This window comes from Bombina bombina, chromosome 6, assembly GCF_027579735.1.
Source record: "Bombina bombina isolate aBomBom1 chromosome 6, aBomBom1.pri, whole genome shotgun sequence".
Lineage (NCBI taxonomy): Eukaryota > Metazoa > Chordata > Amphibia > Anura > Bombinatoridae > Bombina > Bombina bombina.
This window is the reverse complement of record NC_069504.1, coordinates 123,065,026-123,089,308: the sequence shown is the minus strand read 5'-3', so window position 1 is coordinate 123,089,308 and position 24,283 is coordinate 123,065,026. Positions and strand designations below refer to the sequence as shown.

Below are 24,283 nucleotides of genomic sequence, written 5' to 3'. Positions count from 1 at the left end.
ATGTAGATACGCATCCTTTAAATCCACTGTGGTCATGAATTGACCTTCCTGGATGGAAGGAAGAATAGTTCGAATGGTTTCCATCTTGAACGATGGAACCTTGAGAAACTTGTTTAAGATCTTGAGATCTAAGATTGGTCTGAACGTTCCCTCTTTTTTGGGAACTATGAACAGATTGGAGTAGAACCCCATCCCTTGTTCTCTTAATGGAACAGGATGAATCACTCCCATTTTTAACAGGTCTTCTACACAATGTAAGAATGCCTGTCTTTTTATGTGGTCTGAAGACAACTGAGACCTGTGGAACCTCCCCCTTGGGGGAAGCCCCTTGAATTCCAGAAGATAACCTTGGGAGACTATTTCTAGCGCCCAAGGATCCAGAACATCTCTTGCCCAAGCCTGAGCGAAGAGAGAGAGTCTGCCCCCCACCAGATCCGGTCCCGGATCGGGGGCCAACATTTCATGCTGTCTTGGTAGCAGTGGCAGGTTTCTTGGCCTGCTTTCCCTTGTTCCAGCCTTGCATTGGTCTCCAAGCTGGCTTGGCTTGAGAAGTATTACCCTCTTGCTTAGAGGACGTAGCACTTTGGGCTGGTCCATTTCTACGAAAGGGACGAAAATTAGGTTTATTTTTTGCCTTGAAAGGCCGATCCTGAGGAAGGGCGTGGCCCTTACCCCCAGTGATATCAGAGATAATCTCTTTCAAGTCAGGGCCAAACAGCGTTTTCCCCTTGAAAGGAATGTTAAGTAGCTTGTTCTTGGGAGACGCATCAGCTGACCAAGATTTCAACCAAAGCGCTCTGCGCGCCACAATAGCAAACCCAGAATTCTTAGCCGCTAACCTAGCCAATTGCAAAGTGGCGTCTAGGGTGAAAGAATTAGCCAATTTGAGAGCATTGATTCTGTCCATAATCTCCTCATAAGGAGGAGAATCACTATCGACCGCCTTTATCAGCTCATCGAACCAGAAACATGCGGCTGTAGCTACAGGGACAATGCATGAAATTGGTTGTAGAAGGTAACCCTGCTGAACAAACATCTTTTTAAGTAAACCTTCTAATTTTTTATCCATAGGATCTTTGAAAGCACAACTATCCTCTATGGGTATAGTGGTGCGTTTGTTTAAAGTGGAAACCGCTCCCTCGACCTTGGGGACTGTCTGCCATAAGTCCTTTCTGGGGTCGACCATAGGAAACAATTTTTTAAATATGGGGGGAGGGACGAAAGGAATACCGGGCCTTTCCCATTCTTTATTAACAATGTCCGCCACCCGCTTGGGTATAGGAAAAGCTTCTGGGAGCCCCGGGACCTCTAGGAACTTGTCCATTTTACATAGTTTCTCTGGGATGACCAACTTGTCACAATCATCCAGAGTGGATAATACCTCCTTAAGCAGAATGCGGAGATGTTCCAACTTAAATTTAAACGTAATCACATCAGGTTCAGCTTGTTGAGAAATGTTCCCTGAATCAGTAATTTCTCCCTCAGACAAAACCTCCCTGGCCCCATCAGACTGGGTTAGGGGCCCTTCAGAACCATTATTATCAGCGTCGTCATGCTCTTCAGTATCTAAAACAGAGCAGTCGCGCTTACGCTGATAAGTGTTCATTTTGGCTAAAATGTTTTTGACAGAATTATCCATTACAGCCGTTAATTGTTGCATAGTAAGGAGTATTGGCGCGCTAGATGTACTAGGGGCCTCCTGAGTGGGCAAGACTCGTGTAGACGAAGGAGGGAATGATGCAGTACCATGCTTACTCCCCTCACTTGAGGAATCATCTTGGGCATCATTGTCATTGTCACATAAATCACATTTATTTAAATGAATGGGAATTCTGGCTTCCCCACATTCAGAACACAGTCTATCTGGTAGTTCAGACATGTTAAACAGGCATAAACTTGATAACAAAGTACAAAAAACGTTTTAAAATAAAACCGTTACTGTCACTTTAAATTTTAAACTGAACACACTTTATTACTGCAATTGCGAAAAAACATGAAGGAATTGTTCAAAATTCACCAAATTTTCACCACAGTGTCTTAAAGCCTTAAAAGTATTGCACACCAAATTTGGAAGCTTTAACCCTTAAAATAACGGAACCGGAGCCGTTTTTAACTTTAACCCCTTTACAGTCCCTGGTATCTGCTTTGCTGAGACCCAACCAAGCCCAAAGGGGAATACGATACCAAATGACGCCTTCAGAAAGTCTTTTCTAAGTATCAGAGCTCCTCTCACATGCGACTGCATGTCATGCCTCTCAAAAACAAGTGCGCAACACCGGCGCGAAAATGAGGCTCTGCCTATGATTTGGGAAAGCCCCTAAAGAATAAGGTGTCTAAAACAGTGCCTGCCGATATTATTATATCAAAATACCCAGAATAAATGATTCCTCAAGGCTAAATATGTGTTAATAATGAATCGATTTAGCCCAGAAAAAGTCTACAGTCTTAATAAGCCCTTGTGAAGCCCTTATTTACGATCTTAATAAACATGGCTTACCGGATCCCATAGGGAAAATGACAGCTTCCAGCATTACATCGTCTTGTTAGAATGTGTCATACCTCAAGCAGCAAGAGACTGCTCACTGTTCCCCCAACTGAAGTTAATTGCTCTCAACAGTCCTGTGTGGAACAGCCATGGATTTTAGTGACGGTTGCTAAAATCATTTTCCTCATACAAACAGAAATCTTCATCTCTTTTCTGTTTCTGAGTAAATAGTACATACCAGCACTATTTCAAAATAACAAACTCTTGATTGAATAATAAAAACTACAGTTAAACACTAAAAAACTCTAAGCCATCTCCGTGGAGATGTTGCCTGTACAACGGCAAAGAGAATGACTGGGGTAGGCGGAGCCTAGGAGGGATCATGTGACCAGCTTTGCTGGGCTCTTTGCCATTTCCTGTTGGGGAAGAGAATATCCCACAAGTAAGGATGACGCCGTGGACCGGACACACCTATGTTGGAGAAATTGTGGTTCCTTCATTATGTCCTAATCCTAAGAATTCTAAGGAGAAATCATTGCATTCTTTGGATGTTGTTAGAGCTTTGAAATATTATGTTGAAGCTACTAAGTCTTTCCGAAAGACTTCTAGTTTATTTGTTATCTTTTCTGGTTCTAGAAAAGGCCAGAAAGCTTCTGCCATTTCTTTGGCATCTTGGTTGAAATCTTTAATTCATCTTGCCTATGTTGAGTCAGGTAAATCTCCGCCTCAAAGGATTACAGCTCATTCTACTAGGTCAGTTTCTACTTCCTGGGCGTTTAGGAATGAAGCTTCGATTGATTAGATTTGCAAAGCAGCAACTTGGTCCTCTTTGCATACTTTTACTAAATTCTACCATTTTGATGTATTTTCTTCTTCTGAAGCAGTTTTTGGTAGAAAAGTACTCCAGGCAGCGGTTTCAGTTTGAATCTTCTGCTTATGTTTTTCATTAAACTTTATTTTGGGTGTGGATTATTTTCAGCAGGAATTGGCTGTCTTTATTTTATCCCTCCCTCTCTAGTGACTCTTGCGTGGAAAGATCCACATCTTGGGTAATCATTATCCCATACGTCACTAGCTCATGGACTCTTGCTAATTACATGAAAGAAAACATAATTTATGTAAGAACTTACCTGATAAATTCATTTCTTTCATATTAGCAAGAGTCCATGAGGCCCGCCCTTTTTTTGGGGTGGTTATGATTTTTGTATAAAGCACAATTATTCCAATTCCTTATTTTATATGCTTTCGCACTTTTTTATCACCCCACTTCTTGGCTATTCGTTAAACTGAATTGTGGGTGTGGTGAGGGGTGTATTTATAGGCATTTTGAGGTTTGGGAAACTTTGCCCCTCCTGGTAGGAATGTATATCCCATACGTCACTAGCTCATGGACTCTTGCTAATATGAAAGAAATGAATTTATCAGGTAAGTTCTTACATAAATTATGTTTTTTGTTTCCTGTGAATAACACAGTACTAAAGCATTATTTTAGATGCACTGTCCTATTTTTGTATTGGTTTATAATTTTTTCTCCTTTAGGGTAAAGGAGTTGTAGGTTTTGTTGTACCATATATAAGCAATTCATATACAGATTATTTACTTTTCACCTGAAAAAGTGGAACAGCCTTTAAAAGGATAAAATGCTGCTGTCCTCTGCAAAAAAATGAGGGAATATGGAGGGCAGTAATAGTTTTTTTAGAACAGGACAACAATGAAAAATAATAATAATAATAATAAAATACCTGCTTTAATATGTTAAAAAGAAAAAAATGTCTTCTGGACTCTTTCATACTTTTCCCCATAACAAAGCCTAAACCTTCTAAAAAGAGAAAATGCCAATTGCGTGCAGTTGGGAATTCATGGCCATGCACATCTGGTTTTACATTTGCAAGCAATAGTTGTACAAACTCTAGAACAGAAAATCTTCAATCTACTACTGTACTTGGCTACCCAAAGTTTGCTAAAGCGCAGAAACGTCAATCTACAAAATATGTTTAGAAGCTTCAAAAGGTGTCAAGACAAATGCAACAGAAGAGTTTCAGAACTAACCTGAATAAGGTCTTTCCGTGACAGATCCCATTTCTTTATGCCATTGTCTCGTGAACCGCTGAACAGGTTGTCTCCACTCACTATCAGTGCTTCAATGCCATCATAATGAGGAGGTTCAAAACAATACGTAGGGCTAACTGCACCAAGAGCACCTTCTGTAATGTCAAACATCTGCAGGAAAAGATTAACAAAGCCGCACTGTCAAACTACTGCACATGACACTGCACTATTTTGACTAATTTAATTCAGAGATGCTTTTTTCTAAAATCTTAAAGTGACCATTTATAATGGAAAACTTACTAACTATAATTCAATGGAGCATGCCATTTTAACACTAGGGACCCCGCAGGTCTATAGGGTTAACCTTCACAATGGGGTTAAACACATTATTAAAGTATCACTTGGGAGATGCAGAGGACTGCTAGTTACAAGCGAAAACAGTTGGTGACCTAATCTACAGTGGTAATCACATGAACAGGTTTGTTACCATGGTTACTGATTAGCTGATTTTTTTCACCTGTGCTCCAGTTCAGCTATAATGAAAACCTGAACTGTTGGGGGAACTTGAGGACAGCGGTTGAGAAACACTGGTATAGATACGTGCAAACCGAGTTCTTCTACTACTTTGCTCCATAGCATAACATAGGCATTTTCATTCTAAGTGAACATATGCTAGTGTATTTATAAAGTATGCATTAAATACCAAACTACAAACCGTTAAAGAGACATAAAGGTACAAAAGAAAATGCTGTAATATGCTTGTGTACATTATTACTGCACTGTTGCTTACACATAAGTACTAATGAAAGTTGTTGCATGCTGAATCATAAAAGGTTACTGACTTTTTTGTCCTTAACCTATTTTAAACTAAGAAAATATATATATATATATATATATATATATATATATATATATATATATATATATATATGGTACGGGTAAAGTAAGAAATCATGGTAATCCTAGGATTACCTGGGTATAACGGACATTACCCAAGCGGCTGTGGGTAAAGCAAAATGTACTGTAATTCCCCCATTGACACTATTTATTTTGCCTCCGTCTGGGGGGGGTTCAAGGAAGGCACCCCACCGATCGTCTGGCATCCACCCCAAGTGAACCTTGGGGAATAAGGCTTACAAGGGGGGCTTTGCCCCTCTTGAACCCCGCAGGCAGTATATAGCTTGTATATAGTAGCACTGGGAATGTACGGAAATTCTCAAGAACCAAAACTGCTATAAATGTACTTAGATTTTCAATAACCAATTACCTTAATGTAATGATCTTTGGAGCCTGTGATTATTAGATCTTGTCCGTTAGCAATTTGGTCAACAGTAAGACACATAACAGGACCAATATGACCAGTTAATTTTCCAGTAGACTGAAACCTTTCAAAGAGAAACAAAAATAATTTAATTATTGTTACTTCACTTTAAGGGACACTAAACCCATTTTTTTTCTTTAATGATTCAGATAGAGCATGCAATTTTAAACAACTTTCTAATTTACTCATTATTCATTTTTCTTCGTTCACTTGCTATCTTTATTTAAAAAGCAGAAATGTAAAGCTTAGGAGCCGGCACATTATTGGTTCAGAACCTGGGATATGCATTGATTTCTGGTGGCTAAATGTAGGCACCAATAAGCAAACGCTAACCAGGGTGCTGAACCTAAAATGGGCCGGCTCCTAAGCTTTAGATCAATGCTTTTTTTTAAAATAAAGATAGCAAGAGAACGAAGAAAAACTGATAATAGGAGTACATTAGAATGTTGCTTAAAATTGCATGCTCTAACTGAATCATGCACCAAAAAAAATGGTTTAGTGTCCCTTTAATGCATATACAATTTATGTATATAAATAAACCATAAATTACAGTATGAAATGACAAAATTATATCAAATGGGGAATATCTTGAAATGTACACAGTAGACTAAACTAACAAACTGTATTAGAACTATCCACATAATAAATAAGACACGTCGCATTCTGGTTTTTTTTTTATTTCATTTTAGCGTGTGTATCCTGCTCTTTAAATAAAGTTATTGCTTTGCTTTAAATATAGATTTTATCACATGCAAAACTAACTTCTCACCTTTTGAGGTCCCAAATTCGAACTGAATTTCCAGCTGCTGCGTACAGAAAAGTGCCTATTGGATTTAGTGCAATTTGATTTATCTGATGTTCACCTGGGGGTATTGTAACGGTCCTGTTCTGACCTCCAACACTTGAATCCACAGCCATCACCTGACCAGATGACCTTAAAGTAAACAAAGATAGTGGACATGTTAATATATATAGCATAAGAGAATAAAGAAAAAGCTAGCATGATTAAGCCCGGACCTCATTTAGGATAGATGGTATTTTTAATGAATAAATAGAGGTGAAAAAGGCAAATTCCTGTAAACAATGTCACTTCCCTTGAATGCAGGGTGCAGGTCTATGTAAGTACATATAAAATATAAAAACAATGCTTTTTTTTTTTTTTAACTAGAAGTATGAATGACAACATTTATTTTAACCTGGAAAGGATAAGAAAGTACTAACATGTATGCTAGAATGTAAAGAGTAAAAAGTATCAGAAATGTATTCTTTCCACAATAACAAATAGTTTCGCCCTCTGAGAGACTATAAAGTTGTATCAATGTTGAACAGTTTATTTGTTTTCAGGCACAAATATTTGCTTGAACCCAAGGAAAGAAACTAAAACTGAAGCTATATTTATGTGGGAACATACAGAGTTTTTGCAAAGCCTTTTTAAGTTTGTAAAACCAGGAAAATATGGAAATAGGAGACTGCTGGAAAATTAATTTAATTACAAAATTTTAAAGAAAAATCGCTTGACTGTGGCGTCAAGTGGATATTCCCTGCTAGAGACTAGACTTCTGTAATTAATGACGGGGTCGCAAGACCAAAGCAGCGGATCACTGTGCATGCACTGAGATTATTAAGGACACATTATAGCACCAGAGCAGGAGTAGACAGTGTTGGGACATATATTTATAGGCAACTTTACACACAGACACCAATTAAAAGGATTTTTTTTTATATACACAATGCTACCAATGTCATCACCTGTAGACGAGAGCATCATTCTTTTTTTTAGTTTTGCGGTTTAATGCTTTACTATTAAATGATTACTTTAATACATGATTATTAATTCAGCACACCATGAGAAAGTAAAAAAAAATTTAAAAAAAAAAAGAATCGCCAGTTTGGGTGCACACACTCACTAAAGGTTTGCCACAACTGAAATAGACCAGCACACAGACTCATCATTTTATATACGGGCAGTCCCCAGGTTACAAATAAGATAGCTTCTGTAGGTTTGTTCTTAAGTTGAATTTGTATGTAAGTTAGAACAGGCACTTTTTTTAGGTGAAACCCTAGACAAACATTTTTTTAGTTTTGGATAGCATAGGGAAAAGTTTGTTTTGCTATCTGTGCCCCAGTTCAGAAAATTGCACATCACTTTCTGTCCTTGTGACAATTGGATTTTGAGTATTTTGGGTTATCCTGGAAAGAAGGATTGGCGATAAAGCTCTATTTTCTCTGTTTGTAAGTATGAGTTATACTTAAGTCAGATGTCTTTAACCCGGGGACTGTCTGTATATATACATACAGTATGTATTTGTGTTCGTTCAAATGCAAGCTAAAGATTGTTTAATTCTATTTTTCTCTCCAATGGAATCAAAACATCTACGCAAACTTAAAGGGGCAGTAAAGTCAGAATTAAACTTAAATGCCAATTGAAACAACTTCCCATTTTTTTTTCTATTATCAATTTTGTTTAGTTCTCTTGGTATAGGTTGTTGAAGTTTGCAAGGTTTTTTATAGCAATGTTATACCATGCCATAGACTGCTAAAGATACACGCACACTCCTAAGCTCCTATCCACCTACCTAGCTTTACACTTTAACAAAGGATACCAAGAGAAGAAAGCACGTCACAATAGAAATAAATTGGAAAATTGTTTAAAATTGCAAATTCTATTTGAATCATTAAAGTTTAATTTTGACTTTACAGTCCCTTTAAATATGATTTATCAGCTGCTGTTATTATGTGATATTACAAGCCAACGTAACCCTACAATTTATTGCCCTTGGAAGGATGATAGGTTGAGTTAGCAATGACAGGTCTAGAACAGGCACTTGAGATGACTGATAACCCAAATGAGCCATCTTGTTTGGGGAACAGTGGTTAGTTAATCCCAAGCACAGACGGACCCTATTTATATATGTCCAGTGCCAATTGTGTAAAATCGAAAGATAAAAATGAGAGAGCCAAAATAATTGATATATAAAAATATATTTACAACAACACAATACTAAACAATCCTAACAGGAATGATGTATCCCAAAGTGTGTCGCTGCTGTATGCCAACAAAAAAATAAATGGAAAAAACTGACAGTGCTAGACCAAACCCTATGTATTAAAACTGATCGTTAATATAATGCGGAAAAATCTTCAACATAAATATGTCACAATAATAATAATAATAATAATAATAAAAGAAATACACAATTACTGTTCACAGAATTGCCAAGTTAACCAACGCTTGCCTGGCTAGACTTTCTTCACTCTGTTTAATTAAGGGGACAGGCTACTTGAAAATGTTTGTTGCTTAAAAAGATAGATAATCCCTTATTTACCTATTCCCCAGTTTGCATATTGAACACTGTTATATTAATACACTTTTTACATTTGTGATTACTTCATATATATTTGTATTTGTGCATTTAGCAGTTTCGTTCAATGCCGAATGCGGACGTAGGACGCTGCTTTCGTAGCAAAATATCTTCTTGTGCAAGTGAAACACACTAAGATCTGGGAAATCCAAATCTTAGTGTGTTTTTTTTTTTTAATATAATTTTTTATTGAGGTTATATAAAGTATACAACATATTTTGAAAGCCAAAAACAAAACAGTAATGATATAAGCTTCAGTCTAACAATGGCTATTAACACAATGATAGGTTTCACAATGAGAAACAAAAAATAGGTGTCATAAACCTCAGTTTTACAATGTTTTCTTTGTTAAAGGGACAGTCTAGTATAAATTAAACTTTCATTATTCAGATAGGACTTTTAATTTTAATCAACTTTCCAATTTACTTTTATCATCAAATTTGCTTTTTTTCTCTTGGTATTCTTAGTTTAAACTAAACATAGGTAGGTTCATATGCTAATTTCTAAGCCTTTGAGGGCTGCCTCTTATCACATGCTTTTTAAATCTCTTTTCAACACAAAGAGACAGAAAGTACACGTGGGCCATATAGATAACACTGTGTTCAGGCACTTGGGGTTATTTAAGATCTAGCACAACACAATGCTAAATTTAAGACAATCCTATATAATAAATGGCCAAGTATGTTTGTCAGATGCAGTCATGCGCAGTAGAGACTGCACGTGACAAACATACCTGACGGTTTGGATCCTGACACTCCGCACTCAGCACAGAGCAAGGCTGAAGCGGAGTGTCAGGGAGCGTGGCCGACGGGAGCGTTGCGATGGGGCATGGCCGGGCGTCGTGAGGGGCGTGACCGGGCAGTGTCAACGCAATGGGGCGTGGCCGGGTGGAGTGCCACGATGGGGGCGTGGCCAGAAAGGCAAAGGCTTTCAATGAAGACAGAGCTAGAGAGGGAGCAGCAGAGGGGGGGAGAAGGGCCAAAGAGGGGGGGAAAGAGAGAGAGCCAAAGAGGAGAGAGAGCCAAAGAGGAGAGAGAGCCAAAGAGGGGGGAGAGAGAGCCAAAGAGGGGGGAGAGAGAGCCAAAGGGGGGGGGGAGAGAGCCAAAGAGGGGGAAGAGAGAGCAAAAAAGGGGGGGGGGAGAGCCAAAGGGGGGGGAGAGCCAAAGAAGGGGGAGAGAGAAAGGGGGAGAGAGAAAGCCAAAGAGGAAAAAGAGCCAAAGAGGAGAGAGAGCCAAAGAGGGGAGAGCCAAAGAGGGGTGAGAGAGAGCCAAAGAGGGGTGAGAGAGAGCCAAAGGGGGGGGGGGGGGAGAGCCAAAGAGGGGGGGGGGGAGAGAGCCAAAGGGGGGGGGGGGGAGAGCCAAAGAGGGGGGGGGGGAGAGAGCCAAAGAGGGGGGGGGGGGAGAGAGCCAAAGAGGGGGGAGGGGAGAGAGCCAAAGACGGGGGGGGGGAGAGAGCCAAAGATGGGGGGGGGAGAGCCAAAGAGGGGGGGAGAGAGCCAAAGAGGGGGGGAGAGAGCCAAAGAGGGGGGGGGGGGGAGAACAAAAGAGGGGGGGGAGAGCCAAAGAGGGGAGAGACAGAGCAAAAGAGGGGGGGGGGGGAGCCAAAGGGGGGGGAGCCAAAGGTGGGGGGGAGAGCCAAAGAGGGGGGAGAGAGAGAGCCAAAGAGGGGGGAGAGAGAGAGCCAAAGAGGAAAGAGAGCCAAAGAGGAGAGAGAGTCAAAGAGGGGGGGGGGGGAGAGCCAAAGAGGGGGGGGGGAGAGCCAAAGAGGGGGGGAGGAGAGAGCCAAAGAGGGGAGAGAGCCAAAGGGGGGGGAGAGAGAGAGCCAAAGAGGAGAGAGAGCAAAAGGGGGGAGAGAGCCAAAGAGGGGGGAGAGAGAGCCAAAGAGGGGGGAGAGAGAGCCAAAGAGGGGGGGAGAGCCAAAGAGGGGGGGAGAGAGCCAAAGAGGGGGGGAGAGAACAAAAGAGGGGGGAGAGAACAAAAGAGGGGGGAGAGAACAAAAGAGGGGGAGAAGGGAGAGAGAGCAAAAGAAAGGAGGGAGAGAGCCAAAGAGGGGAGAGAGAGAACAAAAGAGGGGAGAGAGAGAGCAAAGGAGAGGGGGGAGAGAAAGCAAAAGAGAGGGGGGAGAGAAAGCAAAAGAGAGGGGGGAGAGAAAGCAAAAGAGAGGGGGGAGAGAGCAAGGGGTGGGACCTCTGTACTGCAAAAAATGGCTCGTGTACACGGGCTTTAGTACTAGTAGATAATAAACAGTCACAATCATGTGATCAGGGGGCTGGAAGAAGGTTCCTAGATACAAGGTAATCACAGAGGTAAAAATTATATTAATATAACTGTGTTGGTTATGCAAAACTGGGGAATGGGTAATAAAGGGATTATCTATCTTTTAAAACAATAACAATTCTATGGTAGACTGTCCCTTTAAATTCCTCAAAAGGGGGGGGGGGGGCGGAGCCAGTAGCCATAGGGAACAGACGTGTGTATGCTTAGCTCCTGGGCCCAATATCAGCATTATTGAATTTAATCCTTAAATTGATTTGACTATTGGCAGAAAAGACAACATATTATTTAGCAGTGTCACCTGAACAATTATTTAATACACCTAAAGAGCGACTAAGACGTACATTTCAACGGCGGTAAGCCTGAATAGGTGTGTGAGATAAGCCGCAGCACTAATCAAGCTAACATCTCAGAGGCACACTCCGGAGGGTCGGGGCTCCGCTCCGGAGTGGGAAACTACATACAGCTGGATATCTGTGTGGGTAACGGAGGGAAGGAGACGCCGCAAAACCTACAGCCACACTCGCGCCTTACCTGAAATGGCGGCGGAGGCCTAGCATCTGAGGAGTGCCCTGAGATCACGGAGCTTTGAGTGTGAACCGGAGAGCCGGTGTTGCAGGTGGTCGGATGCTTAAAGGAGAACAACTGAGAAGCGCCAAGGAGGCAGAGGAGATATAACATACGGATACCCCAGGAGATCCCCTTCCCGACACTCCACGTGGCTCACGTAAGTGCGCAACAAGCGCCATAGCACTTTTAACACACAGATCCCTGAAGCAAAGTGAGGTCTTGGCGGGGCAGTGACTCAATCCAAATTCATTGGGACATTTGAAAGCAAATACATAGGACACATTACAGGGGCAATACCTAGATAAGAGGTGCTTTTATTATTTGAGACATTTCACGGCTGCTGAACCGCTCTCTCTCCCTCTCATTTCCTGCTGGTTAAAATACCAGTGGGTCATATCCTATCTTCCCTGCCCGACTTCGTCCAGTGAGGACATCTCCCCTGGGGAGTAGGGAGAGTTCATGCAGCTCTGCTTTGGTGATGGTGGCCTTTCTGACTACCCCTCTGTGTGTTCAACAAAAATAAAGCACTTCTGCTTATAATGTGATGAATGCTTGAGAACAGACTGTGCTGATGCGGCCTAACATGGATGCCATGACATAGGAAATATACTATTGCTGTATTGAATAAAATATAAACCACCCAATAGTTATGGTTAAAAGCACCTCAAGAGATGAGAAAGGCAATGCAGTGTGGGAGAATTAAATAAAAGACCCTGGATGAGTGAGAAGAGTGAGAGAGTGAATTAATAATTGGAGCTGGCCAGAATAAAGCAGCTAATAATACCTTCAATACCCACTAAGCAGGATATCTCTTAAATTAATCTCAGCCTTAAGTTGCCAAACCACTACTATAAACATCATGGCTGCAAGAAAATGTTCTAAAGGAGATAAAGGGATGAAGTCATTATCGGTAGACACTTTTTTTAAAGCCCCTAAAATCCCCAAATCCCAAGACCAGATTCTAACGGAGACAGAGGAAGAAATGGAGTCTGAAAATGAAGAGGGACCTGAAGACCTTATCCCCGCAACTAAAGCTGATCTGCAAGCCCTAGTGTCTAAACAGGATATTGCTTCTAATTTCGAAAAATTGTGGGAAAAGATGGACAACTTTCAGGCCACAGTCACCAATAGTCTCTCAGACATTAAAACAGAAATATTGGAGTTGGGAAATCGAGTAGACTCCTTAGAAACAGCTACAGAGGAAATAGGAGAGGAAGTTACGTCAGTCTCGCAAGCCCTTTCCTCCCAGAATCAAACAATATTGGAGCTGGAGGAAAAGATCGAAGATTTAGAAAATAGAAGCCGGCGATCCAACATTCGCCTCAAGGGAGTCCCTGAGACAATTGGAGCTGAGGATCTCCACAGCTATCTTCAACAGCTGTTTCACTCCATACTAGGAGGGTCCGCAGACTCTGAATATCCAATTGAGAGAGTACACAGGGCCCTCAGGGCGAAACCTAAAACTGATCAACCACCAAGAGATGTGATCATCAAATTCCTACGGTTTCCTGACAGAGAAAATATACTATTGGCAGTGAGACAAAACCCAACGTTTAAGTTTCAGGGAAACATAATCCAGTTCTTTCAAGATCTCTGTACTAAAACTCTACAAAAAAGGTTTGCACTAAAGCCTCTCACTCTTCTCCTACGGAAGAACAATATACCATACAGATGGGGCTTCCCTTTTGCACTCCATGTGATGAGAAATGGGAGAGTGACTACTATCAAAACCATTGAGGAGATTCCGGATATTTGCAAGCTTCTGGATTTAGAACCACCTAATACCTTGGAAACACAGTCATTATCTCATTCTTCTGAACTGTCTCCATCAAAGGTAAAGCCCCAAAGATCGAAATGGAAGAATGTAACTAAGAAGAAGACTAAGACGTGAGCCGTTTGGCCACTAGGTAACCAACATCTGTGATAAAGGGGCTCCCCCCCGTTTTGTTTTTGTTTCCTTCTTTGCTTTTCTCTCATCCTCTAGGGTATTGTTTGAGACATTTTTTTTCTTTTTTTTCATTTACTCTACCCCGGAGAGCACTACATCTCAGACTCAAGGGATAGACCTTGATCCTTTACTTATTGGAAATTCTATTGGGTTGGCGGTTCATGTTGGGATCGCACAATGCATGTACTTTGTTTTGGTTTAGGTACATGTGTATGCAATGGTTTCATCAATATCATTTGTTGTTTTTTTTGTTTATGTTCATGTTCTTATTATGTAAATGCACGAAATATTGTACAATTACTATATGCTCATCACATGTCACTATGTTACAAAGCTGTGGGTATCTGAGAAGGAAACAGAAGCTAGATAGCATAGGGAGGGAGATTGATGTGCTTATATTTACAATAGAGAAGAAATGGTCATTATGTCTGGGGGTAACTCTGTTATCTGGGGTCCCTGCTACTATGAATAGACATACAATATGTGAGGGATGTGGATATTGGGATGGCACTGCCTAGGATAGTTTTGATCTCGCATAATGCGAGAGGATTGAACACTGACACAAAGAGGAGAACAGCCATGTCAAATTATAGACGCTTAAAGGCCAATATTATTTATCTTCAGGAGACACATTTTCTAAAGAATACAATTCCTAAGTATTGGGCAAGAGACTACTCTATGCAATTCCATACAGCATTAGACTCAAAAAAGAGAGGAGTCTCCATTTTAATACACACTTCCATACCATTTACCCATAAAGAGACTATATCTGACAAGGAAGGTAGATATCTTCTAGTGTTTGGTCAAGTTGGGAAGGTGGATGTACTTCTATGTAACATATACGCTCCTAATGATCAACAAGACAATTTTTTTGCCACTAGCTCCAATTTGCTAACTAATTGGTCTAGATTACGAATAATACTAGCAGGAGATTTTAACATTGACCTCCAACTATTGACCAAACAGACAACCACGCAACAATCTAAAAAGAAACAGAGACGGAAGGCAATGGCTAAAAAGGTTATGGGGCTATTAGAGCAACACACTCTACAGGATACCTGGCAGATGTTAAAAGGTGGGACCGGGGCTACCACCTTTTACTCAGCTTCACATAATAGATATTCTAAAATAGATTATGTATACACCAGCCAGATTCTTCAACCAACAATACATTCTTTAGATATTTATCCGTGTGTCTGGTCCGATCACTCCTTAACGGTACTCACCTTAGGCGATCTGTCAGACCCACAGAGGACAAGGACTTGGACGTATGATACATTTTGTACTAAAAGCCCACTAATTAAAGACAAGATTTTGAATGATCTGAAAGAATACTGGCAAATAAATGTGGACTCCACAGACAACCCCATTACACCCTGGGCAGCACACAAGGCAGTGATTAGGGGTATCCTAATTAAAGAGAAAACACTATATAGGGAAAAGAAAGAAAACACAAACAATTAACTGATGAAATTGCTTCCCTAGAACAAACACACAAATGAAATAAATCCAAAACTAGATTAAATAGACTTATGGACAAGAGACAAACTCTACAGGCCATATTAAATGAACAATCTGTAAGAGCTGCACATAGGTTAAAAACCAATTACTTCATCTTTTCCAACAAACCAGACAAATACCTTGCAAAAAAACTTAGAGACAGTTATCAATCTTTATCTATACCATGTATCCAAACTCCTGGTGGTCAGATGACCACGCATCCTCGGGAGATTGTTGACACATTCGCACAATTTTATAAAGAATTGTATGATGGCACGAAGGTGCAACATAATCTTAATACAGAAGAAGCTTTTGCTTCTTTTCTGCAGAAAGCGGATGTGCCACCGATAACTGAGGAAGATAGAACAACCCTAAATGCTGGGATTACAAGAGCAGAGGTGATAGCAGCGATTAAAGACCTTAAACCTGGCAAAGCTCCAGGACCAGATGGGTTCCCAGGGGAGTATTATAAGGCGTTCAGGGAAATTTTGGTGCCACACCTGGTAGTGTTCGCTAACCACATCATGGAGGGAGGAGAGATCCCCATAGACTTGCTTAGGGCCAAAATAGTGGTAATTCCGAAACTGGGGAAAAATCCCAATCTTTGTAGTAGCTATAGGCCTATCTCCCTCATCAACCAAGATATTAAAATAGTTACTAAAATCCTCGCCAATCGACTGAAACACATTCTCCCTAAAATTATTCACCCGGATCAAGTGGGATTTATCAAAGAGAGGGAAGCCCCCGACAATATTCGTAGAATGGTTTCAGTAATAGATATGCTAAGAGACCGCAAAGTGCCTTCTCTGGTCCTATCATTGGATGCAGAGAAGGCCTTTGACAGAGTTGATTGGAAATACATGTTAGCTTTATTGACAACAATGGGGTTTGAGGGAGGTTTTATGAAGGCTATTAGGGGACTATACTCGACACCTACAGCATTCGTTAGAGCGATAGGGCATCAATCAGAAAAACATAATTTATGCTTACCTGATAAATTCCTTTCTTCTGTAGTGTGATCAGTCCACGGGTCATCATTACTTGTGGGATATTAACTGCTCCCCTACAGGAAGTGCAAGAGGATTCACCCAGCAGAGTTGCTATATAGCTCCTCCCCTCTACGTCACCTCCAGTCATTCGACCAAGGACCAACGAGAAAGGAGAAGCCAAGGGTGTAGTGGTGACTGAAGTATAATTTAAAAAATATTTACCTGCCTTAAAAAACAGGGCGGGCCGTGGACTGATCACACTACAGAAGAAAGGAATTTATCAGGTAAGCATAAATTATGTTTTCTTCTGTTAAGTGTGATCAGTCCACGGGTCATCATTACTTGTGGGATACCAATACCAAAGCAAAAGTACACGGATGACGGGAGGGATAGGCAGGCTCTTTATACAGAAGGAACCACTGCCTGAAGAACCTTTCTCCCAAAAATAGCCTCCGAGGAAGCAAAAGTGTCAAATTTGTAAAATTTGGAAAAAGTATGAAGCGAAGACCAAGTTGCAGCCTTGCAAATCTGTTCAACAGAGGCCTCATTCTTAAAGGCCCAAGTGGAAGCCACAGCTCTAGTGGAATGAGCTGTAATTCTTTCAGGAGGCTGCTGTCCAGCAGTCTCATAAGCTAAACGAATTATGCTACGAAGCCAAAAAGAGAGAGAGGTAGCAGAAGCTTTTTGACCTCTCCTCTGACCAGAGTAAACGACAAACAGGGAAGACGTTTGTCGAAAATCTTTAGTTGCCTGTAAATAAAATTTAAGGGCACGAACTACATCCAGATTGTGCAAAAGACGTTCCTTCCTCGAAGAAGGATTTGGGCACAAGGATGGAACAACAATCTCCTGATTGATATTCCTGTTAGTGACTACCTTAGGTAAGAACCCAGGCTTAGTACGCAGAACTACCTTATCCGAGTGAAAAATCAAATAAGGAGAATCACAATGTAAGGCTGATAACTCAGAGACTCTTCGAGCCGAGGAAATAGCCATTAAAAATAGAACTTTCCAAGATAACAACTTTATATCAATGGAATGAAGGGGTTCAAACGGAACACCCTGTAAAACGTTAAGAACAAGGTTTAAACTCCATGGTGGAGCCACAGCTTTAAACACAGGTTTAATCCTGGCCAAAGCCTGACAAAAAGCCTGAACGTCTGGAACTTCTGACAGACGCTTGTGTAACAGAATGGACAGAGCTGAGATCTGTCCCTTTAAGGAACTAGCGGATAACCCCTTTTCTAAACCTTCTTGTAGAAAAGACAATATCCTAGGAATCCTAACCTTACTCCAAGAGTAACCTTTGGATTCGCACCAATAACAGAATTTATGTTTACCTGATAAATTTCTTTCTCCAACGGTGTGTCCGGTCCACGGCGTCATCCTTACTTGTGGGATATTCTCTTCCCCAACAGGAAATGGCAAAGAGCCCAGCAAAGCTGGTCACATGATCCCTCCTAGGCTCCGCCTACCCCAGTCATTCGACCGACGTTAAGGAGGAATATTTGCATAGGAGAAACCATATGGTACCGTGGTGACTGTAGTTAAATAAAATAAATTATCAGACCTGATTAAAAAACCAGGGCGGGCCGTGGACCGGACACACCGTTGGAGAAAGAAATTTATCAGGTAAACATAAATTCTGTTTTCTCCAACATAGGTGTGTCCGGTCCACGGCGTCATCCTTACTTGTGGGAACCAATACCAAAGCTTTAGGACACGGATGAAGGGAGGGAGCAAATCAGGTCACCTAAATGGAAGGCACCACGGCTTGCAAAACCTTTCTCCCAAAAATAGCCTCAGAAGAAGCAAAAGTATCAAACTTGTAAAATTTGGTAAAAGTGTGCAGTGAAGACCAAGTCGCTGCCCTACATATCTGATCAACAGAAGCCTCGTTCTTGAAGGCCCATGTGGAAGCCACAGCCCTAGTGGAATGAGCTGTGATTCTTTCGGGAGGCTGCCGTCCGGCAGTCTCGTAAGCCAATCTGATGATGCTTTTAATCCAAAAAGAGAGAGAGGTAGAAGTTGCTTTTTGACCTCTCCTTTTACCTGAATAAACAACAAACAAGGAAGATGTTTGTCTAAAATCCTTTGTAGCATCTAAATAGAATTTTAGAGCGCGAACAACATCCAAATTGTGCAACAAACGTTCCTTCTTTGAAACTGGTTTTGGACACAGAGAAGGTACGATAATCTCCTGGTTAATGTTTTTGTTAGAAACAACTTTTGGAAGAAAACCAGGTTTAGTACGTAAAACCACCTTATCTGCATGGAACACCAGATAAGGAGGAGAACACTGCAGAGCAGATAATTCTGAGACTCTTCTAGCAGAAGAAATTGCAACTTTCCAAGATAATAACTTAATATCAACGGAATGTAAGGGTTCAAACGGAACCCCCTGAAGAACTGAAAGAACTAAATTGAGACTCCAAGGAGGAGTCAAAGGTTTGTAAACAGGCTTGATTCTAACCAGAGCCTGAACAAAGGCTTGAACATCTGGCACAGCTGCCAGCTTTTTGTGAAGTAATACCGACAAGGCAGAAATCTGTCCCTTCAGGGAACTTGCAGATAATCCTTTTTCCAATCCTTCTTGAAGGAAGGATAGAATCCTAGGAATCTTAACCTTGTCCCAAGGGAATCCTTTAGATTCACACCAACAGATATATTTTTTCCAAATTTTGTGGTAAATCTTTCTAGTTACAGGCTTTCTGGCCTGAACAAGAGTATCGATAACAGAATCTGAGAATCCTCGCTTCGATAAAATCAAGCGTTCAATCTCCAAGCAGTCAGCTGGAGTGAAACCAGATTCGGATGTTCGAACGGACCCTGAACAAGAAGGTCTCGTCTCAAAGGTAGCTTCCAAGGTGGAGCCGATGACATATTCACCAGATCTGCATACCAAGTCCTGCGTGGCCACGCAGGAGCTATCAAGATCACCGACGCCCTCTCCTGATTGATCCTGGCTACCAGCCTGGGGATGAGAGGAAATGGCGGGAACACATAAGCTAGTTTGAAGGTCCAAGGTGCTACTAGTGCATCCACTAGAGCCGCCTTGGGATCCCTGGATCTGGCCCCGTAGCAAGGAACTTTGAAGTTCTGACGAGAGGCCATCAGATCCATGTCTGGAATGCCCCACAGGTGAGTGACTTGGGCAAAGATTTCCGGATGGAGTTCCCACTCCCCCGGATGCAATGTCTGACGACTCAGAAAATCCGCTTCCCAATTTTCCACTCCTGGGATGTGGATAGCAGACAGGTGGCAGGAGTGAGACTCCGCCCATAGAATGATTTTGGTCACTTCTTCCATCGCTAGGGAACTCCTTGTTCCCCCCTGATGGTTGATGTACGCAACAGTTGTCATGTTGTCTGATTGAAACCGTATGAACTTGGTCCTCGCTAGCCGAGGCCAGGCCTTGAGAGCATTGAATATCGCTCTCAGTTCCAGAATATTTATCGGTAGAAGAGATTCTTCCCGAGACCAAAGACCCTGAGCTTTCAGGGATCCCCAGACCGCGCCCCAGCCCATCAGACTGGCGTCGGTCGTGACAATGACCCACTCTGGTCTGCGGAATGTCATCCCTTGTGACAGGTTGTCCAGGGACAGCCACCAACGGAGTGAGTCTCTGGTCCTCTGATTTACTTGTATCTTCGGAGACAAGTCTGTATAGTCCCCATTCCACTGACTGAGCATGCACAGTTGTAATGGTCTTAGATGAATGCGCGCAAAAGGAACTATGTCCATTGCCGCTACCATCAACCCGATCACTTCCATGCACTGAGCTATGGAAGGAAGAGGAACGGAATGAAGTATCCGACAAGAGTCTAGAAGTTTTGTTTTTCTGACCTCTGTCAGAAAAATCCTCATTTCTAAGGAGTCTATAATTGTTCCCAAGAAGGGAACCCTTGTTGACGGGGATAGAGAACTCTTTTCCACGTTCACTTTCCATCCGTGAGATCTGAGAAAGGCCAGGACGATGTCCGTGTGAGCCTTTGCTTGAGGAAGGGACGACGCTTGAATCAGAATGTCGTCCAAGTAAGGTACTACCGCAACGCCCCTTGGTCGTAGCACAGCTAGAAGGGACCCTAGTACCTTTGTGAAAATCCTTGGAGCAGTGGCTAATCCGAAAGGAAGCGCCACGAACTGGTAATGTTTGTCCAGGAATGCGAACCTTAGGAACCGATGATGTTCCTTGTGGATAGGAATATGTAGATACGCATCCTTTAAATCCACCGTGGTCATGAATTGACCTTCCTGGATGGAAGGAAGAATAGTTCGAATGGTTTCCATCTTGAACGATGGAACCTTGAGAAACTTGTTTAAGATCTTGAGATCTAAGATTGGTCTGAACGTTCCCTCTTTTTTGGGAACTATGAACAGATTGGAGTAGAACCCCATCCCTTGTTCTCTTAATGGAACTGGATGAATCACTCCCATTTTTAACAGGTCTTCTACACAATGTAAGAACGCCTGTCTTTTTATGTGGTCTGAAGACAACTGAGACCTGTGGAACCTCCCCCTTGGGGGAAGTCCCTTGAATTCCAGAAGATAACCTTGGGAGACTATTTCTAGCGCCCAAGGATCCAGAACATCTCTTGCCCAAGCCTGAGCGAAGAGAGAGAGTCTGCCCCCCACCAGATCCGGTCCCGGATCGGGGGCCAACATTTCATGCTTGTTCTTGGAAGACGCATCAGCCGACCAAGATTTCAACCAAAGCGCTCTGCGCGCCACAATAGCAAACCCAGAATTCTTAGCCGCTAACCTAGCCAATTGCAAAGTGGCGTCTAGGGTGAAAGAATTAGCCAATTTGAGAGCATTGATTCTGTCCATAATCTCCTCATAAGGAGGAGAATCACTATCGAGCGTCTTTATCAGCTCATCGAACCAGAAACATGCGGCTGTAGCGACAGGGACAATGCATGAAATTGGTTGTAGAAGGTAACCCTGCTGAACAAACATCTTTTTAAGCAAACCTTCTAATTTTTTATCCATAGGATCTTTGAAAGCACAACTATCCTCTATGGGTATAGTGGTGCGTTTGTTTAAAGTGGAAACCGCTCCCTCGACCTTGGGGACTGTCTGCCATAAGTCCTTTCTGGGGTCGACCATAGGAAACAATTTTTTAAATATGGGGGGAGGGACGAAAGGAATACCGGGCCTTTCCCATTCTTTATTAACAATGTCCGCCACCCGCTTGGGTATAGGAAAAGCTTCTGGGAGCCCCGGCACCTCTAGGAACTTGTCCATTTTACATAGTTTCTCTGGGATGACCAACTTTTCACAATCATCCAGAGTGGATAATACCTCCTTAAGCAGAATGCGGAGATGTTCCAACTTAAATTTAAATGCAATCACATCAGGTTCAGCCTGTTGAGAAATGTTCCCTGAATCAGTAATTTCTCCCTCAGACAAAACCTCCCTGGCCCCATCAGACTGGGTTAGGGGCCCTTCAGAGATATTAATATCAGCGTCGTCATGCTCTTCAGTATCTAAAACAGAGCAGCCACGCTTACGCTGACGAGGGTTCATTTTGGCTAAAATGTTTTTGACAGAATTATCCATTACAGCCGTTAATTGTTGCATAGTAAGGAGTATTGGCGCGCTAGATGTACTAGGGGCCTCCTGAGTGGGCAAGACTCGTGTAGACGAAGGAGGGAATGATGCAGTACCATGCTTACTCCCCTCACTTGAGGAATCATCTTGGGCATCATTGTCATTATCACATAAATCACATTTATTTAAATGAATAGGAATTCTGGCTTCCCCACATTCAGAACACAGTCTATCTGGTAGTTCAGACATGTTAAACAGGCATAAACTTGATAACAAAGTACAAAAACGTTTTAAAATAAAACCGTTACTGTCACTTTAAATTTTAAACTGAACACACTTTATTACTGCAATTGCGAAAAAACATGAAGGAATTGTTCAAAATTCACCAAATTTTCACCACAGTGTCTTAAAGCCTTAAAAGTATTGCACACCAAATTTGGAAGCTTTAACCCTTAAAATAACGGAACCGGAGCCGTTTTAAACTTTAACCCCTTTACAGTCCCTGGTATCTGCTTTGCTGAGACCCAACCAAGCCCAAAGGGGAATACGATACCAAATGACGCCTTCAGAAAGTCTTTTCTAAGTATCAGAGCTCCTCTCACATGCGACTGCATGCCATGCCTCTCAAAAACAAGTGCGCCACACCGGCGCGAAAATGAGGCTCTGCTTAAGCTTTGGGAAAGCCCCTAAGGAATAAGGTGTCTAATACAGTGCCTGCCGATATTATTATATCAAAAATACCCAGATAAAATGATTCCTCAAGGCTAAATATGTGTTAATAATGGATCGATTTAGCCCAGAAACAGTCTACAGTCTTAATAAGCCCTTGTGAAGCCCTTATTTATGATCGTAATAAACATGGCTTACCGGATCCCATAGGGAAAATGACAGCTTCCAGCATTACATCGTCTTGTTAGAATGTGTCATACCTCAAGCAGCAAGAGACTGCACACTGTTCCCCCAACTGAAGTTAATTGCTCTCAACAGTCCTGTGTGGAACAGCCATGGATTTTAGTTACGGTTGCTAAAATCATTTTCCTCATACAAACAGAAATCTTCATCTCTTTTCTGTTTCTGAGTAAATAGTACATACCAGCACTATTTCAAAATAACAAACTCTTGATTGAATAATAAAAACTACAGTTAAACACTAAAAAACTCTAAGCCATCTCCGTGGAGATGTTGCCTGTACAACGGCAAAGAGAATGACTGGGGTAGGCGGAGCCTAGGAGGGATCATGTGACCAGCTTTGCTGGGCTCTTTGCCATTTCCTGTTGGGGAAGAGAATATCCCACAAGTAAGGATGACGCCGTGGACCGGACACACCTATGTTGGAGAAATAGGTATTTACGCCATATTTTATGGTAAATCTTTCTGGTAACAGGCTTCCTATCCTGTATTAAGGTATCAATAACTGACTCAGAAAAACCACGCTTTGATAAGATCAAGCGTTCAATTTCCAAGCAGTCAGCTTCAGAGAAGTTAGATTTTGATGTTTGAAAGGACCCTGAATCAGAAGGTCCTGTTTCAGAGGTAACGACCAAGGTGGACAGAATGACATGTCCACCAGATCTGTATACCAAGTCCTGCGTGGCCATGCAGGCACTATTAGAATCACTGATGCTTTCTCCTGTTTGATTCTGGCAATCAATCGAGGAAGCATCGGGAAAGGTGGAAACACATAAGCCATCCTGAAGGTCCATGGTGCTGTCAAGGCATCTATCAGGGCCGCTCCCGGATCCCTGGATCTGGACCCGTAGCGCGGAAGCTTGGCGTTCTGTCGAGACGCCATGAGATCTATCTCTGGTTTGCCCCAATGTCGAAGTATTTGGGCAAAGACCTCTGGATGAAGTTCCCACTCCCCCGGATGAAAAGTCTGACGACTTAAGAAATCCGCCTCCCAGTTCTCCACTCCCGGGATGTGGATTGCAGACAGGTGGCAAGAGTGAGACTCTGCCCAGCGAATTATCTTCGATACTTCCATCATTGCTAGGGAGCTTCTTGTCCCTCCCTGATGGTTGATATAAGCTACAGTCGTGATGTTGTCCGACTGGAACCTGATGAACCCCCGAGTTGCTAACTGGGGCCAAGCCAGAAGAGCATTGAGGACTGCTCTCAATTCCAGAATGTTTATTGGAAGAAGACTCTCCTCCTGATTCCATAGTCCCTGAGCCTTCAGAGAATTCCAGACAGCGCCCCAACCTAGTAGGCTGGCGTCTGTTGTTACAATTGA

The 24,283-nt window shown here is 42.1% G+C and overlaps 1 protein-coding gene across 4 annotated transcripts in view; it reads right to left on the bottom strand.

Moving 5' to 3' along the window:
* Positions 1 to 24,283, bottom strand: part of KIF21A (kinesin family member 21A) — a 537,130-nt gene that overhangs the window by 40,530 nt on the left and 472,317 nt on the right. For all 4 annotated transcript variants that reach the window (XM_053716595.1, XM_053716597.1, XM_053716596.1 and 1 more), the window contains 3 exons: positions 6,625 to 6,789; positions 5,802 to 5,919; positions 4,535 to 4,705 (listed from right to left, as the gene is read on the bottom strand). In XM_053716595.1, the coding sequence (XP_053572570.1) occupies positions 4,535 to 4,705; positions 5,802 to 5,919; positions 6,625 to 6,789 (454 nt within the window). The remainder of the gene's footprint in view (positions 1 to 4,534; positions 4,706 to 5,801; positions 5,920 to 6,624; positions 6,790 to 24,283) is intronic.